Source organism: Coccomyxa subellipsoidea, assembly GCF_000258705.1.
Source record: "Coccomyxa subellipsoidea C-169, whole genome shotgun sequence".
Classification (NCBI taxonomy): domain Eukaryota; kingdom Viridiplantae; phylum Chlorophyta; class Trebouxiophyceae; family Coccomyxaceae; genus Coccomyxa; species Coccomyxa subellipsoidea.
Genome location: NW_005178030.1, coordinates 936,702 through 958,614, shown reverse-complemented (window position 1 = coordinate 958,614; position 21,913 = coordinate 936,702). Strand labels below are relative to the sequence as shown.

Sequence of the window (21,913 nt, the reverse complement as noted above, 5' to 3'; positions counted from 1 at the left end):
TGTGGTACTGAGGCGGGCAGCGAAGCTGCTGACGAGGACAGCGTGCCCAGCGGTGCAGGAAGCTACAGCAAAGATGGCAGCTGCAGCTCTCAGGACACCAGCTGCGGTGACAAGGCTGAGTGCTGCAGCCTGGCCTCTTATGCAGAGACACTATGCTATGAGGCGGCACCGGGTAGCTGGGAGGAGGGCAGTGGGACTGAGCAGGAGGCCGGCAGCAGCGATGCACAGGCCAGCAGAGACGCCGAGTTTGCCTTTCTGATGGCACTCCTGCTGCAGTGACCTTAAGGCTGACTGTGGCTGCACCAGAGCCTCAGCATAATCTCGCAAATGCAGCTCGGGTGCATTTCTTATCAGTATCTGCCACTGTCAGACTGCGGTGTCTGAGTGCACTGAACAGCGCCGCATTCATTTTGCAGTTCTGACTGGCTTCAGATCTTGCAATCTGAGACTGACCCTACGCCCCAGCAGAGACAGTACAGCTGGTGTTCTGATCTGGAAATGTACCAATTTTGACGAGAGACGGCAAAAGAGCTTCAGAAGCTAAGTACCTCTCAAGCCGCAACAGTTGCAACAAAAGATGTATAATATTGCCTCTGTTAGTTGGGTGGTTGTTCACACATTTGTTACATGCGCGTTTGAGTTGCGGTCATGACTCACAATTCCAGATCCTTTGAACGCATGAAATCCAGTTGATATTGGTTGCCAAACAAGCCATTGGCATGATATTAGTACAGACCTTCATCTCTCGGACACAGATTGCTGTTTGGTAGGTATGGGAAGGTTGCTGATTGGTCTGTCGCATGGATCCTGTACAGCTGGTAAGTTACATGCCAATACAAAACCCATGATTCATTGTCCAACAATGACTGTTGTATGCAGCAGAGCTCCCTGGGTCACACGGCAGCTTTGGAATAATCATTTTGGCACACCTGCTAGATTGCTATTGTCAATATATGTGAGCCCTGCCTGCATGAGGATCTAAATGGCTTGGTTGTAATTTGCATGCTCTCTCTTCCCAGAGATACGATCATGTCACTGACATGCAGCGAGCGCAACAGGCAAGATTGAGATCATGAAGGGGTTGTCTGTATGGGCCAGCATGAGACGTTAATTGCATATTGTGCACGCAAGAGGAACGGCATCATACTAGGTGAATTAATCTACTGTGCAGCAGAGGGGAGCACATGCGCAGCTGCAGGCATGTGTCCTGTAAAGTCAAGAAGTTACTGTGATCACACCAACACACATGCAAAGGTTCTGACCTCTCAAGCTTTGAATTCTGGATCCATTGATGTCCTGAAGGAGCCAAAGATGTTCAAGAAGACTCTCTAGGCCGTCCTCTCGATATATAAGAAGATCTTGTGGACCCCCTCCTATAAAACCCGTCAGGGCCGGAGCCCTCTGGGGCGTTAGATAATTATAAAACCGCACAAAATCGCACTGGGCAGCTTCAGATGTCAAAGATTGAATTCATGCTATACATCAGCAGTCATTATCTTTACTCGTATTCATTGAAGAAGAGTGCTAGTCTCGTATTCACATCGTGAAATTGAAGCCAGCTCTTTTGCCTTGATCGAGCGATCTGTACCAAAACTTTAAGCATCAAAAGATGAAACTCACCCTGAACCTGCTGCGATGGATCCCTTGTTTCGGTTCTACAAAGGTTCTGGAAGACTCCTGCAGCCTGGTACGAGCTTATTCTGTGTCTTGCTTCCGGTGTGTGCCAAGACAGAGGATGAGGAGTTGCACCCTGTCTCTGCCAAATTGGTGCAGTCAGGCTTGTGAAACGCACATCTTAAACTTTAAAGACAACTGCAATTTTGCTTAGAGCATGCAATCAGAGGTATCCTTTTGTAGGAAATTACCATGGCGCGCCACAATCGAGAGACAGTACAGGCCGCCAACAACGCCATAAAATTTGTCCGATCTAGGTTGTTGGTGCATTAGAGAGGTTTTATTGGTTGCAAGTATTTTCTAATCAATCTTTGTGTCTGTGCTCATCTCAGGGTTACCCAGAGACCAAGACTGGCTACTCGCCAGATCAAGGTACAACGAAACGAACGGCACCGCTCGTCGAAGTTGACAGCACAGATGACGAGGTGCGATAATTATACTGCGACTCCAATTAACAAAGCTTGCGTGAGTGGGGTCACTTTCTGAAGGTTTTGGTGTGGCGGACTCTGCGAAGATGTCCAAAAACCCAAAGATGCGAGGTCCGAAATCAGCTCATTCTCGCATCGAACAGACGGTATGATTTGCTGATGTTGGTTTGCAGCTGGATCAAATCGCTCAGAAGGATGAGTTGGAGAGCGAGGAGGAGAGACTGCCTGAAGAGCAAGTGCAGGTGAGATAATACCTGTGGCACTGCTGTTGTTTGATGTCTAGCTTTTGGAAGATAAAAAAACACCAAGCAAGATTCTCTGATGGTGCGCCAGGCTCCAAGGATGGGAGAAGGAGCCTGCGACCTCGTGGCCGGCATGTTTCCTGCTGAGGAGCAGGCCAGTGCTCCCTGCAGTGACAGCGATAAGATAGCGCAGCTGGAGGCAGAATTGGTGGCAGCAAAGCAAAATTCTGCAGACAAGGCAGAAGAAAATGCCGAGTTGCGTACTCAGGTACGCCCATAGTTACCACATTGGCAGCTTTGCAGCAACACTTTTGGACTGCACTTGTCTCTGTGTGTGCCACCTGCTTTGTGCAAAAGCAGCACGTTCCAGATGTCAATCATGTCTTTTGTCAATGAGTCTTGCTGGACCGAAAATGACGCTCATCATGGATTGCTGCCACAGGTGTCCACAGCAGAAGCAGACAATGTCAGGCTGGCAGGCTACATGGCCGACCTGTCAGCAGCGCTGGAGGACAAGGATGCAGCCAGGAAACTGGCGGAGAGCCGCAGCGTGGATCTGCAGCAGAAGCTGACTGCTGCGGAAAGGGAGATCAGCCAGCTGAAAGCCACCCTGCCAGCACAGGTACTTTTTTCCATCCTCTGCTGGCCTGCCACCTTTGCTCTTTGTCTGGCCTTTCCGTGGCTGTTGAGGCATGCACTCCTCATGCATGCGTCCATCCAGGCTGCTCACACTGCAGGTGTGTATTGTCTAGGGGATATCCTTTTGCTCTTGTGACCACAGTGTATTCTTGCAGGCCCAGCGCATGTCACCAGAGGCGATGCTCATCTCTGCAGTGAAGAAGTCCTCTGTGCCGACTCCCGCCCACCTGAAGAGGATCAAGGACCTGGAGCAAGAGCTGCGCCGCCAGGCTGAGAAGGCAGAGGTACGCCCACTTTGGGTTGACACCGCAAAATTGAAAGCCTCACCTCTGTGCCTTGTGATCTAATCATTGCATCATGCCTTGAATGGTCACGTTGGCAATGCAATGAAGCACTGCAGTCATTGCTAGCTCCATAGGGAGACAGCGGTGTATCTGGTGCATGGGATTGCTCATCTGATTCTTTCATCTGGGATGGGTATGGGATTGCTTTGATGTGTGTGGTGGATTAACGAAGGAGCTCCAATGCTGAGCAGGCAACGCTGGAAGCAACAGAGAAGGAGCTGCAGCAGGCCAAGAGAATTTTCCACATGCCACCGGTGCGCACCCGCTCCCACATGAATATAAATATTTGCTCCTTTCAGGATGGCTGTCTGCTTACAAGGTTCCTGTGCATTCCTCTTGAGGCTGAGGCTCGCCTCTCATGCCATCTGCATTTGTGCTGCCACCCCAGCCCAGCGAAGGTGGAACACCTCCTTCATCAGGGAGTGCCACTCTTGGCATGACGACGAGAAGATGACCCAAATTCATGACATTGAAACAATCACCTGCTTGTTTTCCAGGGCACAATTGTCAGCTTCCCAGAGGACGGGAGTGAGCTCGGCAGCGGCGGGATGGGGTCGGTGTCAGCCGTCACCGTTGGGTTCGCGGCAGCTGCCAAGGTCCCCCACGATGACAAGGCGTGGGAGGACCTGTGCAACGAGGCCGACGCGTACACCGCCATCGGGCCCTGTGACAACATCGCGCAGCCCATCGCGTGGGCGTACGTGCCGGACTTAGACATGGATGTTCTCCTGATGGAGCTGGCAGCAGGCAGCCTGCACGACCTGCTCATGTGCGCACCATTCCCCTGCATCTTTCCTCTGCACATGCCCACTATTGTAGATAGTTCAGATGCTGCCCACCCTCTGATTCTGTTCTCAATGGGCTGTCGGACTGCTATAAGGGAGATAGTTCATGTGTTGCTGCCTGGCTGCCAGTCTTTTAGCACAGCTGGGAGTGAGTGCGGGGCCAAGCATGGTGGCGCAGTAAGGCAGTCATTATTACTCATATTCTGACACCAGCAAGTGTTTGTCTGCGTGCAGCGATGAGTCCCCGCTGGAGAGGAAGGTGCTGCTCTCCGTCCTGTGGCAGGTGCTGGCGGCAGTGAAGCAGGTGCACGGAGCCAAATGGCTGCACCGTGACATCAAGCCCGCCAACTTCCTTTACTTCCTTGACGGCACCATCAAGCTGGCAGACTTCGGCTGCGCCGCCAAGTTCAACTCGCGCTCGCTCGCCCGCTTCATGTGCACCTTCCCCTTTTCTACCCTTGCCCTTGATCCCATTTTTGCACATAGTACGACACTTTTCAATTCCTTGAGAAAAGCATGCATGCTCAGCGCCTGCCGTGCCTTCTTGCCCGTTCGCAGCTGCATGACTAAGAGCACAAGTGAACAATCTTCAAAGCCCTTGCCTGATTGTGTGTTCAATGGTGTAGTCATGTCTTCTTAATTTTTAGTAATCATAGGTGCCATGCTGTGCTGCGCAGGGGCACCTCCGGGTTCATGACCCCGGCGTCGATGATGGGCGAGGCCAGGGGGAGCAAACTCGATGACATCCGCGCGCTGACCGCCACGATGTACCACCTGCTGACGGGGCGCGACCTGTACGATGACCTGGCGGCGCAGTACGATGGCCTGGACGCCAGCGTGAAGGCTGAGCTGGAGGAGTACGTGCGCGCCAAGGAGATCTGCTCCGAACTGCACAAGGGCCTCTTTGTGGCGGCGGCTGAGTTCAAGGAGTACATCGCCCTTAAACAGGTGCGCATTGTTGCCTCTCCACTACCCTTTTATTCTCACCTGTAACTTGCCTGTTGTCACGTGTGTTGCATGGCATTCAATGTCACATGCCTGCCAGGTCAGGTGCTAGTGTCAGGGCTCTACACCTGCACTCGGGCACTTGTCTGTTGGGTGCCAAGGGGCCTCGTAGTAACAGAAGGGGTTTGCATGCGCCGCGCAGGTGGTGCCTCTGCTGGAGAACATTCCGCAGAAGCTGCTGGAAGTCGTCCTCAAGGGCATCACAGAGCCCGAGAGCATCTCCCTCGCAGCGATCGAGGCAGCTCTGGAGGAGGCTCAAGAGGCCTGGGCGGACGACGCCTCCTGCATCGAAGAGCCCGGCTGCTCAGACCGCGGCGCAGAAGAGGCGGCTGAGGGCAAGCTGGGCTCCTGCGGGGACGCCGAAATCATCTTCGGGGATGACGGCGCTCGCTGCGAGGACGACGCCGCCGCCGACATCATCCTGTTCGATGACACAGACGACTGCACCCCGGCAACCTGCTCTGCCAAGGAAGGATCCTCGGGACAGGAGGACACCTGCTCTGTGGTTGAGGACCCATACCGTCGGTACTATGAGTGAGCAGACAGACACACGCATATGCGGCCAGTGTCACAGCAGCAACGGAGCAGTATTTGGCCCTGAATGGGACACGCTGATTGATCAGACAGTGCTGATTCAAAACGGCAGTGTACAGCCAGGCATCATTAGCTCAAGGTTGCATTTCATAATGGGCCTTTTGTTCTGGCAGCAGCCACCAGAACGGTGTTTTTGAGTCCATGTGGCTGCAAATTAATTGCAGACATTTTATACCAGCTGCAAATATTGAACGAGCAGCATTTTTAGTTCTGTTATCTTCTAAAAATTCCTGTTGGCTTGTCGGGGTACTTGGTGACGTTGTCTCTCCCTGATATTTTATTGAAGTAAGTTTCAGGTTGCTTGAGATGGGGCCGAGAGTCTTTTGGGCAGCTGCAGCATGCAGCAGGGTTGAGGTCTCAAATTACTGTAAGGCTCTTTTCAGGGGGAAATCTGTTGTCAGGACAGGGTTAGTTACAATCATGTTGATGTTCCCTCTGCCTTTCCTGCACTACCAAGGAGTACAGCTGCCCAGGCAACAGCTGTCTTGTGCATTCATTCAGTTTTGTTGGGAGCCCTTAAAGAGACGAGGCCTTGTGCAATTTGATTGAAAGTGAATCAACGTGTTGAGACCATGCATGCGGCTTTGAAAGGGGCATGTCAGAACAATTGCTTGCAACATAAGAATGAGCTGGAAACATTATGAAAAGAAAGTGACATAACAATGCAACTCAAACGCTAGTGATAAGTTGGTGACTGCAAGCAGCTTTACAAAGCTAAGTTAGGAATGTCCGAGGAATCAGACACAACCACTTGCGGACAATTTCATCAAGAGCAGATACTGCAGCTGCTTCTGAAATGCGATCCAGATGTCTGAATCCAGGAAGGGACGATGGCCTAGAAGGAAATTGGAATGAGATCATTCTCACCTGTAAGATGATTATTTCCATACAGGCTCCTCAGAATTTGCAAATTTGGATCATCATGGGTTAAGAGGTCACTGCAGATAGACGTTTGCATGCAAGAGTCAATTACATCTATTTCACTTGCACTTTCACTTGCAAAAGCCAGTACCTCAAATCTTTTTAGTCAATCGCCATTGCATGACACCGGCATCTAAAGCGGCAATTGGCAGCACAGAGTAATGAGCATCATATGCAAGATCAAAACAATTCACTCCCGTATCTCTTCTCAAAAATCAGCAAACAGACAGTCTGGCGCTCGAAACTAACTTGCCCTCCAAGGGAACTCCTGGGAAGTCATCCGTTCAACAAAATGCCTCTCAAGCAGCAAAGCATGATAGGAACTCGCACAGTGCAGAAGACGCCAGCAGCAGGTATGTGGCCCAGCAGCCAAGCTCTTCACTCTTGTGCCAGATCCTACCCGTCAAAATTTGTTTTAGGCCCTCATGGAGTGCGGTGTAGTGCAGTACAGTGCTCTCAAGCCACATTTACAAGCTCTGGATCGTCCACTTTCTGGACGGGAGTTGTCACGGCCTCTTTCCGCTGCGTGTTCTCCTCTGAAGGGTTTGTGAGCCCCTCCAAAACAGCCTCCCTGCAGCAGCACATCACCTTATCACCAACTGGGTTCCTACTGCAGTGCACATGGCTCTCAATGACAATTTAAATGCAGGTAAAAAGCATGTCAGTGGTTGAGGGCAATTTACATTAATATGATATAATTATGAAAGCACATTTCCTGGCAAGAGGCAAGGTGCGTCCTGCAGGCAAGCTGCAACTAAAGGCTGCCACAATTCTACCCCTTCTTGGACTTGCCAGATTCAAGCAAGACCCAATTAACCGTGGGCACGGTGCTCAGTATTTATGCCGGCCCCCGCCAGCCAGGGCAATTTACTGGTGTATTTAAGGAGGTCTGAGGCAGTGTCTGGGAGCACACCATTTTTTGGCGGGCGCTTGCCAGGACAGCTCCTGGGATATGCACCTGGCGCGCATCGTTTTGAACTGCTCCGTCGGGAACACCTCCGCAGCCCTGCACCCATGCACGCCACCTCAGCCTGCCACCTCACCTCAAGACGCCGCACTAACACCACTAACGCCATGGATATTCTACATATTTTTTGAGAGGAGATGTTTGCAACAGGAGTGGCTGCCGCCCAACACGATGAGCCAAGGCCACTCATACGGGTGTTATCACATGAGGTAAACTTCACTCGTGTGCAGCGCGACATGCAATGCACACTACTGCCCTGCCCACAGACAGACAACCTCGCCCACCTCCTTCAAGCATCAGCCAATGTTGACAATGTTGAGGAGATAGCATGGGGCGTCTGCTCACTTGGCAACGGTTTCGGCGACGGCTGCAGCGTCGGCCGGGAGCATGTCATCGGGGTCGAAGCAGCCCATGTGGAATCCGGTGACGGCCTCTTTCACAGTGTCGACGAGGCCGCCCACGGAGGACACCAAGGGAACCGTCCCATACTGCATCGCATGCAGCTGGATCAGCCCGCACGGCTCAAAGCGCGACGGCACCAGCATGAAATCCGCGCCTGCACCGCACACGTTCGAGTATTCTCTTCACTTTCTCCTTGCAGAACCAATGTAGTACAGCATGAAGTCCGCGCCTGCGCCGCGCGCATTTGTCTTTCTTTGCATTCTCTGCACACTCCATGTGATTGACAAAGGGATGCAGCGCTACAAAATCAGCAATACCCATTGTCGAAGCATCTTCAGCTCCCAGACTTCACAGTCGAGACCCGTGTGGCAGAATTGCTTGAGCACCTGAGGCGCTGTAGAGATACATGCAGCAGATGATTCTTGGTGCAATATGCCGAAGCAGAGGATGCAGGTCACAGTGACTAGTTCAGCTATCCTCCTCGCCACTTCTGACATGGATAGATCTGTGCTGATGTACGTTTTGCAGCAAGCACAAAAGATAGATGGTGGAGCTGAAAGTGCGCACCGGCGGTGATGAGGTGGGCAAGGGGTGAGGAGAACTTGACCACGCCGGCGACACCTGGCAGCTCCTTTTGCAGCGACTTCACCTGGGCCTCCAGCGTCTTCCGCCCCGTCCCCAGAATCGCCACCTGCACAGCCACGAATCAATCACTTCATGAGCAGGAATGCTTCCATACGGAACGGAATGCTACAGTGCCGTGACTCAAGGCGATCTCTTCTCCTGTCAAGGATGGTTGATTCTGGGGGGGGACTGCACATGTGCAAGCCAAGATCTGGGGGGTCTTGCATTCTCACAATCCCAACAGACAGATCTGTGGCTTCCTTAGTAAGAAAGACAGGCTTGGCAAGTGAACTGTTGCGCGTATATGGTGGCGGCTCCTGGGAGGCACATTTGCTGAGTCCATGCATGCTTGAGATATGGTTAGGAGGGTACAGGAGGAGGGATCACCTGCACGTCGCCCTTCTGGGCAATCTGGGGCAGAGCAGCCAGCAGGATGTCGACGCCCTTCTGCTCCTCCAGCCGCCCGATGAAGCCAAACAGCGGCTTGCTCGGGTCCTCCTGCGCACCAGCGTCGTCGTATCAGCGGCTGCAATCCTAACATCCCCTTGCCACATCAGCATTGTCCAAAAGTCCCCTACCAGAGCTCCATGAAACCCCGATTAGGAGCACAAGTTACTGTACTCTTGTTGTTCCAACCTTTTTGAGACCGCCAATGTGCCGGTCTCGCCGGCTGACTGTCATGCACAGGCAGGACCCAGCAGCACTGCTCTTCAGACTGCATGCAATGAAGTAACTCCATTTTACTGTATGCAACAGGACATGATGCCGACAGGATTGCATTACTCACGTCGAGTCCCAGCTCGGCCTGCAGGGTCTCCTTGGCGAGCGCTTTGCCGTCCTCAAGGGTGGATGCGTCAAACTTGACGTCCAGGAACTTGTCTACCGCGGGGTTCCAGTCCGTCACATCCATACCGTTCACAATTCCCTCTGCACCCCCCACCTCCCTGCCATGCACACCGCTCCTGCCTTAGACTAGGGGTTTTCCCATAATCTGCTTCCCACAGCTTTGAGGAGCAAATGCATGGATGCCTCCTCATTTTGGGCAGCAGCAGCCTCCCCAGTTCAGGCGTACAAACAGCCGCTGGAGCACTCTGGAGTAAAAAATAGACCACCTTGAACCAGGATGCATCAAGGACCCGAACAATGGAAGAACGACAGGACAAATGCGTCACCAGATGCCACAATTACCGTACTTGGCCTGATGCTAATCGAATGTCACATTTGAGTCGGACTTCTCTTCGATTTTTTCGTTAATGGTTCAATTCAGTCTGAGGGTACACAGTGCCGGCCTGAAGCAGGACAGCAGCCCACCTAAGGACCTCATCCAACTCCACGCCCAGTTGGGGGTTGGCTGCAATCTCAGCAGCATAATTGGGCGACACGGTGAGGATCTTGTCGGCGGACAGGATGCCAGCGCGCAGCCAGTTGATCTTCTTATACATCTTGCCCAGGCCCCGCCCCTTCTCCTCTGTGTCCGGCTCGTCCTCAGTGAATATCTGATGGCAGCACAACAGCAGTTGTTGGTTGAGCAGACAATTACGAAACCGAGCTACATCCTTTTATTGCCCAACTTTGGTGCTTGACACCCTATTGTCCTCTAACATGCATGCATGCTTCGGGCAAAGGAAAGCTATTTTAATGAACACCTGGGTCATGCCGAGCGCTAGCTGATTTATGCTGGAGAGCTGTTCCAAGTCAATCACACTGTCGCAGAGGTTTGCACGGCAGTGGAGTCTGTACACGACTCAGAGGACGGCTGTCTTAATTGGGGCGCTAGTAGACTGCATTAGAGGCCTTACCCGGCTGTAGCCGTCCTCAAACTCAAACTTGGCTGCTGAGCTGGCTGGCAGCCCCAGGTCTGCAAAAGATTCCCTCCAGAAGCGGCCCTGCAATAAAGAACATTCTTCGCCTGGACATTCCCCTCATGCACAATTGAGCTACAGATTCATTGCGTCAAAACCCAATTTGCCGGTCATGGATGTGGCATTGCAGGCTTGATGTTTTTGGACATTTACAGCGTGATGATGTGCACCTGGAAGGCAATGTTGTGGATGCAGAGTGCAGCCTTGGTGTCCAGGAATTGCCCGGCAGGTTGGTACACATCCTGCACCAGAAAACACTCTTGTGGCTGTCTCCTGTGCAAGTATCTGATGATGGTACAAATACCAGTAATACCCAAAAGTTGCACATCCAGCCTGCTGTACTCATGAAGAGCATACACATTAAGCGTCCCAGCTGTGAGGCACAGTGTGCTTCTCCTCACACCTTTGCGACTTGTCTCACAAACACATTGAGCAGGAGCTCATGCATGTGATACTTTGACCTGGGCAAAGAGTGGGAGAGGGGGTGGCCATAGCAAATCCTATGGAAAGAGAACTCAGTGCACTTGAGCTCATGTAAGCCATAATATGACCTGGGCAAGTTGGGAGAGGGGGGACTGCCCACCTTGAGCAGGACTGGCAGGATGGCGGTGTGCCAGTCGTTGCAGACCATGACAGAGTCGCTGCCCGGGGAGAAGGGCAGAACCAGCAGCGCCTGCAGGGCGGCCTTGCAGAAGAGCAGGAAACGCTTCTGGTTGTCGTTGAAGTCCCGCCCGCTCTTCTGCCCGTACAGCTTCGCGCCCGTCTTGCCCCACACCTGCGCAGCGGTGCACGGCGGTGATGTCATGCTTGACAAGCATGCAGGGAACCATTAGCCCGCCCTGTCTAGAGGAACACCGGAGGATGTGGGCCCAATCGGGTTATGGCCTGCCCATGTATCAATAGAGGTGCAAGGACAGGGGCTGGGGAGCACGGATCAACAGCAAATTCACAGATAGATGAAGATTATGGACTAGTAAGTGTTGTAGCAAGAGCCTATGTGTGGGCCACTCTAATTTGGTGCCTTCGGGAACCCTGCTGGGCAGCTGCACATACATGCATGACCCACTCTGCCCCTCACTGTCATATTGTGTGCTCCAGTGGTGATCACTTGGCGCTATGAGCATTGCTGGCGGGCATCTACACGCATCTGCAAAGGTCCCCATTATGATGGAGATGTGTCCAGGCTGGTTGCAATAAATATGAACATTGGCCCCTCTAAACTACGTCCTTCTTGCTGACTGTCATTCGGAATGAACTGCTGAAGTTGACCAGCTCCCGATGGCCTTGAAGTGTGGAAGACGTGGCTGTTTATTAGGAGCTCGTACTGCCAGGCATATGCATGCGGTGGGAGTCACATCAGTGGTAAGGGAGCAATAGCGCACCTTGGCAAGGAAGCTCTCATGGTCTACCCAGACGCGATCCACCCCCTTCTCACGGGTGTGGAAGAAGCGCACTGTCTCCCCGTCTATGTTGAGGGACACGCTCGTGTCCCAAGCGTCTGCATACTGGTCATACCTGCAGCACAGGTGCATGTAAGCCCCCAACAATGTGAGAATGTCTTCTGTTCCCTGTGAAGCAACCGCTTTGTCGGCATGTGAATTTTCACTGTGCCAAGTTGTCTTGAATGCACAGTCATGTTGGACCATGCAATGAAGTGGCCGTTGAAGCCCCTCCTGATCAGATCATGATCTGTATTTGCTGTTTATCTGCCGGCCTCAACGAAAACACCAGTGAGCAATATAAATCTGCACAATGCTGCAGAGTATTTGTTAGTAAGACTCAGGCCATCACCTCGGTGCAATTGATAGGACTTTGTGCCCTCTTTTTGCCAATTCGATGGGCAGTCCACCGACCACATCGCCGAGCCCACCAGTCTTTGACCACGGCGCCACTTCGGCTGACACGAACACGATGTTCAACGCACGCGTGATTTGCCTGTGGCCTGTGGATCCAGTGCGGGTGGCCTGGAGAGCGGCCTGATGGAGAGTCGGGTTCTGAGCCTCTGGCCGCAGGACTGAAGGGGTGCATCGCACAGTTCTGAGACCACCGAAAGGTGCTGGATTTGCGACGTGTGATCTCCGCTGCGTCCGTTGTGCCGAGTACTGGCGACAGTCAGGTAGAACGCCAGCAGGCAGGAGTAGGGCGAACACCATCCTTCGGCTGCACGGAGCCCACCCTTCTCTGACACCGTCTACACCTTATCTACCACATGTACATCAGTGAACTCATTTTAATATGCCCCATGAAAGTGCGCTCGCGCGCTGATTCAAGTGCACAAAGTGACAGGCTCTCCTCACCGCCATGTCAGCACTTTAGGCGAATCTGGAGCCCTAGATACTGTGCTTTTAGAGAAGCCAAGTGTGCCATGATACCTCCATGCATCCACAGTGTGCATCCCCATCCATCAATCTTTACATTCAGTAATGTGGGCTTCCACAGTAGAACATCATTCTGACACGATCTTGCTTGCTACTTCAACCGCAAGCCACTGAGTGAAATAGGAACCGCTGAAATGCCAGCCACACTGGCAGTCCGACTAGTCGTGGTGTAAAACTGGCGACCAGTGCATGAGCTGCCTGCTCTGAAACTTTATGAGCAGCATGCGGTATTTATGGCAATGAACACACCTTCCAAGAACAGCATGCCAAGCAGCACGGTAACAGCAAGAATTGTCGCGGTGAATCCTTCTTACCCAGAGACCTCCTGCCAACAGGCCTCTTACAGAGTCTGACCAAACACTGCTGCCTGCACCTTCCTCATCCAGGTCTGACACAGCCTTTTCAAAGGACAAGAGCTCCTCTATCACAACACCCACGCCCGCTCAATCAGCACCCTGCGCAGATGCTGATCGCCCCGCTGCGCCAGGCGCCCTTTCTGTCGGCTGCAGCACTGGCGGTGCGCGCGCGCCAGCTGCAGCAGAACCTGCGCCATCGTGCGCACATCACTGCTGGGGGGGCTGGCCGCCAGGGGGGTACTGGGGCCGAGGAGGGAACGCGCCAGGAGGCGGGCCACCAGGGAAGCCGGGGCGCGGAGGGAAGCCTCCTGGGAAGCCTGGCGGCGGCATGCCGGGGCGGAACTGCAACAAACGCACAGCACACCCTCAGAAAGGATCACAGCATGCTCTTCGCAATTGGGATTACTGGTACAAATTCCTGCTGGAGCTGTGTCCAGAATACAGAGAAGGCAAAGCTAGCGAGCAATAACAGGGAAACAAAAGCCTGCAGACCTCGTGCAAGCAGGCTAGTGCAAGCATATTGAATGATGAGAACCTGAGTAAGGCAGCGCCTTAGTAGGACAATTCCTACATACAATCACATCCGCTGTGCCAGTGAGCTTTCAACAGGAGCCATGGCATGGCATGGTGGGGTGGCGCACCCCAGGAGGCGGCATCATGCCGGGGCGGGGGGGACCGCCCTGGAAGAATGGCGGCGGGGGGCCTCCCTGCATGGGCGGCCGCGCTCCGAGGGGCATTCCGCCGGGAGGGGGACCGCCTGGGCGCGGGGGTCCGCCAGGGAAGAACGGCGGTGGCGGACCTCCCGGGCGGGGGCCTGCGGCGGGGGGACCTCCTGTCAAGCATCACCCCACTCAGCAGGCGCATGCATTGCGTATTGTTTGGAATTCACGCCTGGCCATGGGGACGAGTGAAATTGCTGGCTGATGATGATTATTGTTATTATTAGCTTTTCCTGCCAAAAGGCATGGTATGTCGTGTAGACAAGCTGGAATTCAGGCTGCCACAATCCTGACCCTTAATTGGATAATTATAACGACAACTACAGTATTCAGATCAGACTTCAATGGGCTGAAATCATATCTCACTGGCAGCGCTGGTGACCATGATTGTTGAATTGGGTGCCATTCTGGATAATCGCCTCTTGCTGCAAATAGGATCATGACAAGACAATGAAGCAATACTATGCTTGGAGACAACATGCAGAGAAAGTAGAGGTGTGTCGCACCTGGGCGGACGGCAGGCTCGCCAGGGCGGATGATGGGGGCGGCCGACACCTGCGGCCGGGGGAGCATCATGCCCGGTGCTGGGCCGCCGACGCCGCGAGCCGGAGCGCCCAGACCCTGAACGCACTCGGCAACATGCAGTGAGCACCCTTCCACCTGCCGTTGAACTTACATAGAGCGCAAAGCAGTGATATAACTGCGAAGATTGTTATCTGATGGTTCTGATGTGGCGGGCTCACCGCAGGTGCTTGGCCTGGGGCGGCAGTGGGCATGCCACGACCAGCGGCGCGGCCCATTCCTGGGCCGCCTGGAGCGGCCTGGGTCTTGGACAGGCGGGATGCATCTGCCGGTGGAGGGCCCTCGACAGTGAGCGAGATCACCTCGTCCCCACGCAGCAGCACCAGGCCCAAGACCCTCCTCTGATCGCGCTGTTCAGCAACACGGGACTCAGTACGTGGAGCAGACACAGCAAATATTGAAATGAGGGCACAGATGTCCAATGGAAGGTGACTGTTAGAGTGGCGCACCTCCTCCTCTGTTCTGCCTTTCTTTGGTGGCAGCTTTCTGAATTCTTCAGCATCTCCGAGGACGAGATTCATGTGTCTATCGAAGGCCATGAACCTGCAAAAAGAAAGTACCACTTCAGACATCCACACAATCGCAAAGGCAGCGACTCTCTGGCATGTTTCAAATGGAATATAATAGCAATTGTTGCTGTGATTGACGTCAGTCTGCTAGGCGAAAGAGCAGGATCGCTGTCATCAAGGCTTCACCTCCCAACGATATGCCTGCTGTCTATGAGCGTCACGCGCATTCCTACATTTTACAACAGACGTTAGAAAGTACGATGATGCGTGATCGAAGAAAAGAACGTTTCCAGCTATAAACATACAGGAAGTGCTAGGGATCACAACACTGTGATGTGGTATGTTGCTCACTGTAGTTGATGTAGTTCAGCAGCTTGCTGGTTTTTGAGACCGACATCCTGGCTCAAGATGGATGTACTCCCCACTAGCTGCTTCAGCTGGATATCTGAAGGCAGGGCCTTCTCCTTCCCCAACCTGAATTGAAGCAAAGGACCCAAGGTGATTATACGCCAGATGCCAGGTCCTGGCGGTCAAGAGTCAATGAGATTCAGCTGTTCACCCCTTGTATGACCCATTCCTTTGGTCTGTCGCCCAAACTTTCCCAGAAATGGGCAGGGAGAAGCGCCGCAGCTGAACAGGCCGTGACGTCGACGGCGAGCCGTAGCATGCACACGAATGAGCCAAAACGCAGCTCAAACAATCCCTACCAGGACAAATCGCACTGAAGGAGGTTGAAAAGGGAGATCTTGAGATCTACGGACTCGCCCTCGTTTCATCACTGCACATACATACATAGCCAGGACATTACACTATAATGGTGAGTCGATGGGACCGGTCAACCTCATAGAAATGTCCTCAAGAAGTAGGATACGAAAACATTAAAGGAATAACTTGCCATACACTGTCTGGATGCTTCACACCTGTTATATTCGTTGTACAACTCCGTTTATGATCTTTCCGTTCCTTCTGCCCTCTGTTCACTGACCTTGGAGAAGGCACCAAATGATAAAATGCTGCACAGGCAGAAGATGCAGAACTGGAAGAAATCCGGCAGCGGCGCATGCAGCAGCTCATGTCCCAATATGGTGGCCAGGTGATACATATTCCTCAATCCAATAGCCATTCATTGTCATCATCTGTGATGTGCATACATGTATGACTATCCAAGTAATGTTTTAGTATGTTGCCTGAGTACAAATTCCTTTGCAGGGTGGGGCGGGCGCTGGTGGGCTGACGCCAGAGGCACAGCAGGAGCAGGAAGAGGCGCGGCAGCAGAGTGAGGAGCGGCGTGCCGCTATGCTGGTGCAGGTCTTGCAGCCCCAGGCCCGGGAGCGCTGTAAGGGCCTCTCTGTGCTAGACACTGGAAATTGCCAAGCGCGGGCTGCTGTGTGATCTTGTGTCACATTGCATGGCTGCCCATATATTGCGGAGCTCTTACAATGACCTTGTCGGCTGCAGTGGCGCGGATAGCACTGGTCAAGCCTGACAAGGCGCGGGGTGTGGAGAATCTGGTACTTCAGATGGCACAGAGAGGGCAGATCACAGAGAAGGTGGGTTTAATTGTCTTTGCGTGCGTCCAAGGCGTCAAAGCCACACCAGTATCATGATGCTGACATGAACTGCACTCTGTAGAAGCCCTGCCCTTCAGATTGGCATTGCTGTTGCAGGTTTCAGAAGATAAGTTGATTGGACTGCTGGAGCAGATAAATACCCAGGCATCCAGCAGGTCACAAACGAAAGTGACCATACAGCGGCGAAGAACAGCATGGGATGATGAAGACTGATACTTGATTGTGGCTGTTTCAAATGTACACCTTTTACTCGGCACATGCATGCCATTGTATCAATACCAAGGATTGCTGAGCATTAAATCATTGCTCAGGTTGCTTTCTGGAAGTTTACACTTTGATAAATCAACTTATGAACTGCAAGTGCAATAAACTACAGCACAACAATCTTCTGATATACACTTTGGATGGAGCAGCATCATATTGCTCACTGCTGGCATTCAGATCCAACTTGATTGAACCAAACCATTGTTCTTTCTGTGTGTTGAGATAACAGAGACAGTATCTTCAGAAGAACCCCTTTGAACCCCTGCCCATGATAGCACCCCCACTCTATTGCTCCATGTACGCCAGGCAGCACTGGTTCATTCTGAGGCATATGAATGCGTCCACTTCTTTGCTGCAGCGCACACAACAGCAGGCTTTAGGAGCAGCGGCTCGCAATAGAAAACTTTGGCCATCTTCTAGGTCACACATGCACCATCCTCCCAATACTACCTGTTCACGTTCATAGAAGGCAGCTCACACAAACATCAGCCATTCCAATGCAATCTGATAGAGATGGCAATCTCACGAGCGGCTTACCCATCTCCACAGCCTCCTTTTCATTGTCCTTCCAGTGCTTGGCAACATTCTCAGCCAGCGGGTCATCCGGGTTGGGAGCGCTTAGGAGGGCCTGGATGCTGTTGCATCACCCAACACGCCAGGCTGTCAGCTTCTCATCCAATTAACCCATTCAAGTTGATCATTGGCATCATTATTGCGCCTGGCATGCACCACCACCAGTAGTGCACATGATGGGAAAGCAAAGCAGGGGGCTGCACCTCAGCAGGACAGTGCGTATCTGCAGGGCTGGGCTCCATTTGTCCTTCAAAATATCCAGGCAGATGCGGCCAAGCTTGTCGATGTTGGGATGGTAGATCTTAGTCAGGAAGCGGACCTGTGCCAAGGTGAAAGTTGAGTAAGAACTTTCAGCTCAGGCCAAATCAAATCACCGTTCCCTGAACAAAATGTCTGACAGTCCAAGTACTTTAAGAAGTGGACAGTGACTACACCTTCGGGGGAGCCATGGGATAGTCTTCAGGGAGAAAGAGCTCCAGCTTGAAAGAACCCCCTGAAACATAGACAGGATGCAGCATCCTTCAGCAGACTCACTATCAAGCCACAGGTGGCCATCATGCAGAGTAACTACTACAAAACTTTGCAAGAAAACTGCTGCATGCCTTCATATGGTGTGTTATGAGGCCCCAGGATGATAACGTTGAAGTAGCGTAGGTTATCTTCACATGGCGATGCACTGATGCCAGGAGCTGCATGTCACAGAACAAGTCTATGGGTGCATTATAGATTGATTGTGCGCATTATGGTGATCCGAACATATGGTCCAGACACAACCAGAATAGAAACAACAGAGCTGTCTCAAGCTCTGCTCTGTGGATCATACCTGGTTCACTCATAAGTCTTTGCGTTTCCTGCAGTCAGCAGCACATCTTCATAATAAGATTGTGCACGATCCAAGAAAAGATAGCATGCTTGCAGGCTAGCATCTGTTGCTCGCACTCACCTTGACAATTCTACGGGGCAGTTGCGCCTGCCCAGCCATGATGAGGAACACAAATAAGTTATTTGATGACAAATAGTATCTGGGCGCAACAGCTCCCGTGAAGCTCTCCCCTCAAACAATAGCCCTTGGATGTACGATCACCTCGAGAGCTGCCCTTTGACTGGGCAAGAGAGACACAACGCCTCCAAAGCCAACAAACCCCCGCTTCTCTAGCAGCCTGAAATTAATCGCAGGTGTCCTAGAAATAGAAGAGTGTGAAGCATTCCCACTCATGTCATGCCATCTGGGCCCTCAGCACACAGGAACGCCGTTGAACATACCCTTCAGCTCCTTCAAGAAGATCAGTTTAGGCAGCGTGGGTGAACATTGTGTGCCAAGAGGTCAATTTCACTGCAAGATTGGCCCTTTCTGTGCCCTGTATAACCCACTCCTATCTAAATCTGTGAGACAGCCGGGTGAGCCATGGCTGAGGGTGGCCCAGTTGACCGTGAAGAAGCGGTGTACATGGCCAAGCTTGCAGAGCAGGCTGAGCGCTACGATGAGATGGTAGAGGAGATGAAGAGGGTTGCTAAGATGGTGCACGACCAGGAGCTGTCGGTCGAGGAGCGCAACCTTCTGTCAGTTGCCTACAAGAATGTGATTGGGGCAAGGAGGGCATCCTGGCGCATCATCTCCTCTATTGAGCAGAAGGAGGAGAGCAAGGGCAATGAGGAGCACGTCAAGCGCATCAAGAAGTACCGTGAAGTGGTGTGGCATCCTCTTCTGCATGCTGCAACCTGTAAAGCGTTGGTTATTGGGCCCTTTTGACCCGAGCTGGTATGCCTGCTGAAGCTGTTGTACCAACTCCCTTCAGGCATGTTTCACGAAAGTTCTTGTGCCTGGCAGGTGGAGCACGAGCTCAGTGAGATCTGCTCCAGCATCCTGCAGCTGCTGGACGACCACCTGATCCCCACTGCCTCCTCCGGGGAATCAAAGGTGTTCTACCTGAAGATGAAGGGCGACTACCACCGCTACCTGGCCGAGTTCAAGAGCGGCACCGACCGCAAGGATGCCGCCGAGCACACCCTGCTCGCGTACAAGGCCGCTCAGGTGCTGAACTGCAGCTGTCTCTTCCGCCAAAGAAACTGCCTTCGTAAACCCACGCTGTGAGCTTCCGAGACGCGCTTGCTGGGCGCAACCGTTGCCGTTCTCCGAGAAACGCTGGGTCTTGTCGACCCAGTGTGGGGGCGTTGCTCCCGACTCATGTATGATGTGTCTCTTCTTGTGACAACGTGCTCTTGCTGCAGGACATCGCGCTGGTGGACCTGGCGCCGACGCACCCCATCCGCTTGGGACTGGCTCTCAACTTCTCCGTGTTCTATTACGAGATCCTCAATTCTCCCGAGCGTGCCTGCCATCTGGCGAAGCAGGTGCTGTCCCGATATTTTGCAGGAACGTTAGGTCACCATCAACACTTTTGATGAATGTCAACTGAAGTTGTTGTTTATTTTTGGATGGTTTTGCTTCTCCTTCCTGCCTGATGATGTTTGCAGGACATCTTAGGGATCAGAATGATTGTATTTTGACCTGTGTAGATCAAGAAGCATTGCTAAATGAAAAGTTAACAGTCACTGATGTGCTGACCGGGACGCAGAAGTCAGTGGGGACCTGGCTGAGCCAGCTGTGTCTCCTGTGCAGGCATTCGATGAGGCCATCGCGGAGCTGGACACCCTGGGCGAGGAGTCGTACAAGGACAGCACGCTCATCATGCAGCTCTTGCGCGACAACCTCACTCTCTGGACCTCGGACATGCAGGTATTCACCTGCGCTCACTCATGCAAGCATCAATACGATGCCTCTAGCAATAGCATCCCAAGCAGTCAATCAGCATCACTGCCGTAGGACTGATGGAACAAGCCTCAGCCCCTCCTATCTGGGGTGCTGATGAGCTCTCTTGAATCAGCACAGCTACCAGGTCCCGGGTCAAAATGACCAGCCCATTAAGCGCCTGCAAGCCTGGGTGATACAGTTCCTAGGGCATTCAATCTGCACACGACTTGGTGTCTACTAAATGGTGGCCGTACTCAAGTGATAACATGTCGTGCAAGATTTATTCCGCTTATCTGTTGTGTCACATGTGTTTCAGTCTTGGGCCCACATCCCACTGTGCAACAGACACCCTGCAGCACTATTCCATTGCGCTTCACCCACGTCGCATGAACGCAGAACCCATATTGCTTGAACGCTGCTATGTCGTCTGATCGCGAAGTGAGCGTTTGCATGGCTGGTGCAGGACCAGGACGCAGACCAACCACGTGATGGCGCTGCCGACACCCAGCTCGAGGATGCTCCCGAGGCCAAGTGAGGGGGGCCTCTTCTGCATCCGATCCCCCAAGGGGGTTTGTGCTAATGTGCCAGACCTTCCCGGAGATCAGTTGCGCGGAGTTGTGTCCTCGAGCCCTCTGCTGGTCAGCTGAAGCGGGGGTGTGCCGGCGGCGAGCTTGCTCCTCAGCAGCAAGGCTGGCCTGGGGAGGGCTTGGGACCACAGCATCCTTGAGCATGCATAAGACTGTCGGATTTTGCGGCAGTGGTGAGGTGGTGTCGTCTCTGTTCCAACATAAAGACCGCACGTGCAAAGGTGGAATGTTTGTCGCGATAATAGCTGATTTCTCTGGCATCAGTGGGGGCATTGTGTCTGTTGACATGCGCATGCAAATCTTCTTAGCATTCACACGGTCCTGAATGTCATCACTTCGGACCCATGGCGGTGGCAAGCAGAAACACCTGTACGGCTTTGCAGTCAGTCACAGCAGCGCTGTCACAGGAGAAACACGCTGATCATATATGACTGGAAATTGCCTTGTAGTTTAGGGTAAGAGACAGGGTGCGGATCTGGAACGCGCAGCCCAATTCTATCAGGGGTTGCTGCATCGACGCCTTGTCAGCAAGGTGTTCGGGATCAGTGTCCAACAGTTCCCTTTTAAATGTAATCTTTCAAGCTCTTAGGGCGCCATCCTGTTGCACCGTTTCGCAGTTGCATGTATAGGGCCATATTACAACTGCAGAGCAGTGTAAAATCGATAAGGACATAGGCCGTAACTGCACGCAGAGACCTAGCTAGCTCCAGCGCTGTGCACCACTGTGGCAATGTTGTGACAGCGTTGCGCGCAAATTTCTTGCGTCAGCAGATGCGTTGCCATGATGTTCAGCATTTTCAACAGATCCGAGCAAAAGTGTGCATCCATCTGACCCATTTCAGAAGAGTAATCAATCCCATCATCATGGTGCGCATTACATGGTTTCAGGATATTGCTTGTCATGTCCAGCTCCAACATTTGTAGCTCCTGAGCTCCTCTTTCCATTGTCTCCAAGAGACGCCTCAACATCAGGCTTCTCCTCCTGCACCAAGCAATACACTCAAATATGATTCTTATTTCGTGCAAAATGCCCTGCTGTTTTCGATTTTGCAGCCTTCCTAACTCTACAGAACCCAATCTTTGACAAGATTGTTGAGATCATCTCAATCTCTTGGACCATTGCACTCCCCAGCAC

General features: G+C 52.7%; 6 protein-coding genes across 6 annotated transcripts; 3 read left to right on the top strand and 3 right to left on the bottom strand.

The window, feature by feature from the left end:
- Positions 1 to 1,609: 1,609 nt before the first annotated feature.
- COCSUDRAFT_43496 (kinase-like protein) lies at positions 1,610 to 5,655 on the top strand (the record flags this gene model as incomplete). The annotated part of the gene is made up of 11 exons (XM_005645647.1): positions 1,610 to 1,687; positions 2,007 to 2,099; positions 2,276 to 2,344; positions 2,436 to 2,612; positions 2,787 to 2,966; positions 3,139 to 3,267; positions 3,519 to 3,581; positions 3,825 to 4,096; positions 4,347 to 4,547; positions 4,790 to 5,060; positions 5,260 to 5,655. The coding sequence occupies 11 exons, from the start codon at positions 1,610 to 1,612 to the stop codon at positions 5,653 to 5,655; spliced, it is 1,929 nt and encodes a 642-aa protein (XP_005645704.1).
- A 1,010-nt stretch (positions 5,656 to 6,665) lies between these two features.
- On the bottom strand, positions 6,666 to 12,640 carry COCSUDRAFT_54144 (granule-bound starch synthase; the record flags this gene model as incomplete). The annotated part of the gene is made up of 13 exons (XM_005645646.1): positions 6,666 to 7,203; positions 7,546 to 7,638; positions 7,945 to 8,155; positions 8,569 to 8,692; positions 9,013 to 9,123; positions 9,413 to 9,569; positions 9,937 to 10,121; positions 10,425 to 10,511; positions 10,658 to 10,729; positions 11,071 to 11,262; positions 11,870 to 12,002; positions 12,279 to 12,422; positions 12,591 to 12,640. The coding sequence occupies 13 exons, from the start codon at positions 12,638 to 12,640 to the stop codon at positions 7,089 to 7,091; spliced, it is 1,674 nt and encodes a 557-aa protein (XP_005645703.1). The 3' UTR covers positions 6,666 to 7,088.
- A 788-nt stretch (positions 12,641 to 13,428) lies between these two features.
- COCSUDRAFT_83520 (hypothetical protein) lies at positions 13,429 to 15,428 on the bottom strand (the record flags this gene model as incomplete). The annotated part of the gene is made up of 7 exons (XM_005645783.1): positions 13,429 to 13,563; positions 13,863 to 14,053; positions 14,447 to 14,561; positions 14,684 to 14,872; positions 14,972 to 15,065; positions 15,218 to 15,260; positions 15,383 to 15,428. 7 exons carry the CDS (start codon positions 15,426 to 15,428, stop codon positions 13,429 to 13,431), a joined length of 813 nt encoding a protein of 270 aa, XP_005645840.1.
- Positions 15,429 to 15,740: 312 nt separating this feature from the next.
- Positions 15,741 to 16,974, top strand: COCSUDRAFT_30300 (DNA-binding TFAR19-related protein). Its single transcript, XM_005645645.1, has 5 exons — positions 15,741 to 15,848; positions 16,053 to 16,124; positions 16,241 to 16,367; positions 16,490 to 16,581; positions 16,699 to 16,974. The coding sequence occupies exons 1-5, from the start codon at positions 15,846 to 15,848 to the stop codon at positions 16,813 to 16,815; spliced, it is 411 nt and encodes a 136-aa protein (XP_005645702.1). The 5' UTR covers positions 15,741 to 15,845; the 3' UTR covers positions 16,816 to 16,974.
- A 209-nt stretch (positions 16,975 to 17,183) lies between these two features.
- On the bottom strand, positions 17,184 to 18,421 carry COCSUDRAFT_37514 (binding protein; the record flags this gene model as incomplete). The annotated part of the gene is made up of 6 exons (XM_005645644.1): positions 17,184 to 17,218; positions 17,404 to 17,501; positions 17,643 to 17,758; positions 18,019 to 18,128; positions 18,263 to 18,290; positions 18,383 to 18,421. 6 exons carry the CDS (start codon positions 18,419 to 18,421, stop codon positions 17,184 to 17,186), a joined length of 426 nt encoding a protein of 141 aa, XP_005645701.1.
- Positions 18,422 to 18,756: 335 nt separating this feature from the next.
- On the top strand, positions 18,757 to 21,457 carry COCSUDRAFT_30298 (14-3-3 protein). The gene is made up of 5 exons (XM_005645643.1): positions 18,757 to 19,129; positions 19,268 to 19,471; positions 19,669 to 19,791; positions 20,060 to 20,176; positions 20,655 to 21,457. The coding sequence occupies exons 1-5, from the start codon at positions 18,845 to 18,847 to the stop codon at positions 20,724 to 20,726; spliced, it is 801 nt and encodes a 266-aa protein (XP_005645700.1). The 5' UTR covers positions 18,757 to 18,844; the 3' UTR covers positions 20,727 to 21,457.
- Positions 21,458 to 21,913: the final 456 nt, after the last annotated feature.

Excerpts from the sequence above, each read along its gene's own strand:
- COCSUDRAFT_30300 (XM_005645645.1), top strand. Across the intron at positions 16,125-16,240 it reads TGTCCCAATATGGTGGCCAG|GGTGGGGCGGGCGCTGGTGG; the intron begins GTGATACATATT and ends ATTCCTTTGCAG. Across the intron at positions 16,582-16,698 it reads GAGGGCAGATCACAGAGAAG|GTTTCAGAAGATAAGTTGAT; the intron begins GTGGGTTTAATT and ends TTGCTGTTGCAG.
- COCSUDRAFT_30298 (XM_005645643.1), top strand. The coding sequence starts at position 18,845 with ATGGCTGAGGGTGGCCCAGTTGACCGTGAAGAAGCGGTGTACATGGCC. Across the intron at positions 19,130-19,267 it reads TCAAGAAGTACCGTGAAGTG|GTGGAGCACGAGCTCAGTGA; the intron begins GTGTGGCATCCT and ends TGTGCCTGGCAG. Across the intron at positions 19,472-19,668 it reads TCGCGTACAAGGCCGCTCAG|GACATCGCGCTGGTGGACCT; the intron begins GTGCTGAACTGC and ends CTCTTGCTGCAG.